This window comes from Henckelia pumila, chromosome 2 (genome assembly GCF_033568475.1).
Source record: "Henckelia pumila isolate YLH828 chromosome 2, ASM3356847v2, whole genome shotgun sequence".
In the NCBI taxonomy this organism is placed as follows: Eukaryota; Viridiplantae; Streptophyta; class Magnoliopsida; order Lamiales; family Gesneriaceae; genus Henckelia; species Henckelia pumila.
In genome coordinates this window covers 131,521,142-131,526,980 of record NC_133121.1, presented here as the reverse complement: position 1 = coordinate 131,526,980, position 5,839 = coordinate 131,521,142, and the positions used below count along the sequence as shown (strand labels likewise).

At 34.5% G+C, this 5,839-nt stretch overlaps 1 protein-coding gene across 1 annotated transcript; it reads right to left on the bottom strand.

The window, feature by feature from the left end:
- Positions 1 to 1,975: 1,975 nt before the first annotated feature.
- On the bottom strand, positions 1,976 to 3,083 carry LOC140885047 (uncharacterized). The gene is made up of 2 exons (XM_073291963.1): positions 2,990 to 3,083; positions 1,976 to 2,835 (listed from the first exon to the last, which is right to left on the bottom strand). Exon 2 carries the CDS (start codon positions 2,800 to 2,802, stop codon positions 2,149 to 2,151), a length of 654 nt encoding a protein of 217 aa, XP_073148064.1. The 5' UTR covers positions 2,803 to 2,835; positions 2,990 to 3,083; the 3' UTR covers positions 1,976 to 2,148.
- Between the last annotated feature and the right edge of the window lie 2,756 nt (positions 3,084 to 5,839).

Here is a 5,839-nt window from a genome sequence, read left to right as displayed (position 1 = left end):
AAAAAATCTTTGTATGGCCTGAAACAATCTCCTAGGCAATGAAATAAAAAGTTTGATGAATTCATGCTCTCTTTGGGTTTTACTAGAAGTAATTATGACCATTGCTTGTATTTCAAACAAAATGCTAAAGTTTCAGTTTTCTTGCTTATCTATGTGGATGATATGCTAGTGATTAGTTCTTGTGTGAAAACTGTTGAGCATGTCAAAAATTGCTTAAGTGCTAAATTTAATATGAAATTCCTAGGAGATGCTAAACGGATTCTTGGCATGAATATTTATACGGATAGAAAGCGGTCTATCATTTTATTGAATCAGGATACTTATGTTAAGAAAGTTTTGAGTACATTTTCCATGTCAAATGCCAAACCTGTCAATGTGCCCCTTGCTGGTCATTTCGTTCTAAGTAAAGAGCAAGCTCCTAAAACTGAATATGATGTTAAATGCATGAAGAATGTGCCTTATTCTAATGCTATTGGTTCTGTCATGTATTTAATGGTTAGCACAAGGCCTGATATTGCATATTCTGTAAGTTGCTTGAGTCGTTATATGTCTAATCCCGGAGTTTACCATTGGGAAGCTCTCAAATTTCTGTTGATATATTTGAATGGCTCTGTGAATCATGGTTTAAAATTTTTCAGATCTGAAACTGGTGTTAAATTGGTTGGATATGTGGATTCTAACTATGCCAATGATAGGGACAATAGAAAATCTACAACTTCTTATGTGTTTACATTGTGTGGTGCTTGTATTAGCTGGAAATCTCAATTACAACACATTGTTGCCCTTTCAACCACCGAATATGAGTATGTAGCTGTAACTGAAGTGTTAAAAGAAGCTATTTGGTTGAAAGGACTCATTTCTGAAATTGGTTTTCTTGAAGGTGATGTTGTTGTATTTTCTGATAGTCAATCTGGCATCCAACTGTGTAAGAATCCTGTTTTTCATGATAGAACTAAACATATTGATGTTAGATTCCACTACATTCGTGATGTGGTTGCTAAAGGTATTGTCTATCTTGAAAAGATTCCTTCTGAATTTAATCCAGCTGATATGGGAACTAAGTGTTTATCTGTTGAAAAGTTTAGATCGTGTTTGAAAATTTTAAACTTTGATACTTTCGACTGATACTGACTTTGTGCTTTTGTTGTGGGGCAATGATGATAACTGTAGGTGACTCTCCAAAACCAGTGAACCGGCGTTGGGCCAAAAGGTGGAGATTTGTTGGGCTTTGGCCCAACTAACTCTAATTTCCCAGCCTATTTATAAGGCCTTTTGTATAAAGCCTTTTCCCCATCCCTATTCCTTATCGGCAGATTGAGATTGGAGAGAGAGTGAGATCGATTGAGGGAGAGCTTGAGCGTAGCCGCGGAAAGAACTAGTGTGTTCTTGGCTCTCTTCGTGAGCGTTCCATCTTCCTCTCAGTTGACCTTGTGTCCTTCGTTTTCTCCTTGAGCCTTGTGTTGCTCTGTGTGAGTCTCTCTTTCGTTCCTCTTTGGTGTCGTTGGATGTTCTCCTCTGTGTAGGCTGTTCAAGCGTGAACAGGGGCGTGGGAAATCCTTGTGTGCCTTGCCTTGGCTTGCTGGTTTATTGGAGAGACGGTTCTAGTTATCTGAGCCCGAGGCTCGCTGCTTCCCATTTATTTTTATGTTCGTTCCTTGTTTACTTTCTGTTCTTTTCTTTCCCCTGTTTGCTGCTGTTGTTTCCTTTTTTTTATTGCAGGTTAGGGGAACAAAAGAAGTAAAGAAGACAATGGATGAAAAGAGGTTAACAGTGGATACCTAACATTAATAATTAGAGACATGATTTAAGCACCACCTTAAAGATATGTTCTCACTGACCACCAGATTCAGCATCTTTAGTTATGAAACCTTGTTGAATCGAATTCTATGAATAATAACGCGTCTTCTGCAGTTGGACAAAAGAAGATAAGAAAGGCAATCCGACAAATAAACTAGATATACTTATGAGACGATTCTTGATAATAATTATCAACCATTAGTTAGACTACAAATGAGAGTATCAAGGAGGTGTGGTTAGCATAAACAAGAGCATGATCCTCCACTTAATCTGTTTCGACCATTTTCTAATCCTAAAACAACATTCATTACATGAAAATGGAAGAAAGGAAGACATAGAGAGAGCCCAAACTCACTCCACCATCGAACCAATACCAATCCTGATCCGCCGCAACGCCTCCGCGACAGGAACGTCATCCAAACCACCACGCCGCCGCTGCCGAACACTCTCAACTCTCTTGGCTTTGGGCCTCGGCGGTGTCCTCACACCGGATTCAATCACGCACGCAAAATCCTCATCCCCGTTCCCATACACGGGGATCACCGCCCTGTCCGACACCTCTCCCTCGCAGACGGGGCACTCCTTAGACGTCGAATCCACGTAATTCATATGGTAAAAGCAAGCCCAGCAAAACAGGTGCCCGCAGCAAGTCACCACGGGACTCCTCGCCGTTTCCGAGCATATGTTGCAAGCATAGAAACACCCTTCCTCCTCGGACCCGACAACGTTGTTCGCCCAGCCGTCATCCATCTCCAACGCCTTGGCCACCAAATGGGAACTATCGCTTTTCCAACATTTAACCCTCTCAGCCATTTCTTGATCGCTTTGTTGCTGCTCATGCCGGCGCCGTTGAATGGCCGCGCCGGTAACGGCCTCCAGAAAACGAATTCTATCGCCTATCTCGCTATTACAAGATTCCGGTTGATTTAACGACGACCCGGAGCGCAATGGTGATTCCGGCGACCGTTGGTTCAGATCAAGATCCATGAAATCTTCGCGTATCATCGATTTGTTATCGATAGTAAATCCTTGAGTTTCCTACCAAGAATCCTGCTTTAATTGGCAAAAAAAAATCAAAAACAACCAATAATCGAAATTGAACGGTAATTAAATCAACAAGATCAGGGTTTATAAGCCCAGAAATCAAACAAAGGAAATCAAAACGACGATGAAAAAGAACAGAACCACTTACGATTTCCTGGCCGTTTGGTGACTGATGAAATTGTAGAGTTTCGATAAAATTTCTTTTCAAGAGAAATTGTGAGGGAGGCGGTAACCGATACTGTTTTTTTAATGGAAATCGTATTTATACTATTTAGTTTCTTGCGTAGATGCTACGTGTACATTTAAGATTACAAATTTGGTTATAAAATATACTTGAAATTATAAAATAATTTATTTAAAATTACAAATTATATTTTATTTAGAATTTTTTTTTCAAAATTACATTTAAGAAATTGTTATAATCTCAAATATATTTTGTAAACTAACATGTAATCCTCTAAAAAAAATTAGTATTGTAATATTATATATAATATAATAAAAAGAAATCACCTTATCCGTTCGATTTGGAAATTGGATTGGAGGAATTGATTTGGATCCCACAACATAAAAGCTACACATATATTGCAACTTTGCAAGTGTATCTTCTTATATAGTATAATAAAATTTTTACTAAACCTTGTTTAGATGGAATGATTTAAACTTATAGATTTCAAACTTATGGATATTAAATATAGATTGTTTGGATGAACGTGTGTTTCATGGATTTCAAATTCATCCATTCTCACTTCATGTAAATATAAATATAATTATGATGGATTTGAAATATCCCTAAAATAGATGTCATTTCAAATTTATGCTTCAAATCTTTTCTCAAATCAAATTCATTTATCCAAACACAACCTAATATTATGTTTGGACTCGATAAATCTTTCAAGAAGCTCATAACTTTAACACAAAATCTCATATGAGACGATCTCACAAGTCAATTTTGTGAGACATGTCTCTTATTCGACATGAATCTTGAAAAAATATTACTTGTTATGTCTATAGTACTACTTTTCATTGCAGATATGTTATATGATTTGTATCAACCCATCTCATAGAAATTGATCTGTGAGACCATCTTACAAGAGATATACTTTAACTCTAAAACTTCGAAGTTAAGTGTGCTACAATTTTGGGATGAGTTGACTTAAGACAATTTTGAGATGAGTGACACTTTGAGAAGTTTCATAAGGTAAATATGAGTGAGAACATAATAAGCACGTTGTAAAATACTCGTAGTAGTTCCATGCAAACAACAGTCGAATCAGGATGTTATATATACAATAGATTTAAAATCAAATCAACTAAAATCCTTTAATCCAAATGCATCATAAGGTTTCAAATGGAATCTTATGTTCCATTTTATGTTGCATTTGGATTAATAGATTTGAAGTTAAGGATTTTAAATCTATAATAACAAATCTGTTGGTTTGTTTGTGTAAATTTACTCGACAATGGGTGTTTTAAATCCTTGACTTGTTTTTTTTTAAAGTCACTGTGGTGAATTTTAAAGTAATATCAACATAAATTCATTTCATATCTTTCGTTCAAATGTCTCTCAAATCTAAATCTTCGTATTCAAACGCAACCTAATGGTTTTTTCGCACCTATCCCGTGTATTTAATAATTTAACGCTTACTTTTCTTGCTTATTATAATATTTACACTTCATAAATGAAGTAATTGTAAGTATAATAAGGAGAGATGAATGAAAAAATATAAAATATTATATAATAACATTATTTGTTAAAATAACGTTTCTCCACATGTCACGTGTGTATGTAGGAGTGAAAAAAATTTCCGAAATCCCGATCCTTCCCGAATCGAATCTCATTTCCGTCTCAAAAAAATTCCTTCCCGAAATTTTTTCGATCCGAATTTTCGGGATTTTTCCCTTCCCGATTAATATCGGAAGAAGGATCGGAAAAGTAACCTTATCCCGACGGGATTTTCGACGGGATTCCCGACACGTCCCAAAATAATATAATAATATATTTTATTAATAATTTTATTAATATATGAAGTTAAATATTATTATGTTTCAACCCATATAACAATTAATTGTGGATTTAATTGAAATAATTTTTATTGTTGAAACGATCGAATCGTGAAATCACAAAATAATATTTTATTATTGTGTATTTTTTTTAAAAAAAATAATTTAATAATTTAATTAATTCATTATAATTATCTAATTAGAACAAATATGTATAAAAAGAGATCAATTTGACTATATATTTAACTAAATTTATTTACTAATTGTATTCGAATATTTTATTAATAATTATCCGATGCATTTCATTTTTTTACCAAAACCTCGAAGCATTATCCAGAATATATCCGAAATATTTTAATATTATATGTTTTAAGTTGAATATTTATTTTTTATTTAAAATATAAGTTTCTAAATAGAATTTTTTAATAAAATAATCACATTTTTTTGTTTTTATAACGAAATCTTAAATTTGAAAAAAAAATTCGGGATTTTTTCTCCCTATCCGACGGGATCCCGAATGTTCGATATCTCAAATATTCGGGTCCCGACATGCATGAGTCGGGTACGGGATCGGGAGACGAAAAAAATTCCCGGGACGGAAGTTGGATAGGAGGGTTACGGAACGGATCCTGACCCTATTCCACCCCGATGTGTATGTATCACTTGAAAATTGTGAGAGATTATTAGTTCTATGACAAATATAATATGGAAGCAATCGTTGGAAATCTAATGGAAGGCGGAAACGAAATTACCACTACTTATTTCATCTAACGTTTTTATTATTTATTATTGAGGGCTAATTTTGAAATTTCTATTGAATACATGTACAAAACGTATAATTTCAATTGCAAATGTACAAATAGTATAATTTCAATTTGATGTAGCCAAAAGATATAATTGAATTAAACTGATTCGTAAGTGAAATCTTGTAAGCGTAGATCAATAAGTTGGAATCTTGTAAGCGTAAATCAGTAAGTTGGAACTTCGTAAGAGTAGG

Bases quoted from the DNA above. Each gene is read 5' to 3' on its own strand.
- LOC140885047 (XM_073291963.1), bottom strand. From the start codon at position 2,802: ATGATACGCGAAGATTTCATGGATCTTGATCTGAACCAACGGTCGCCG.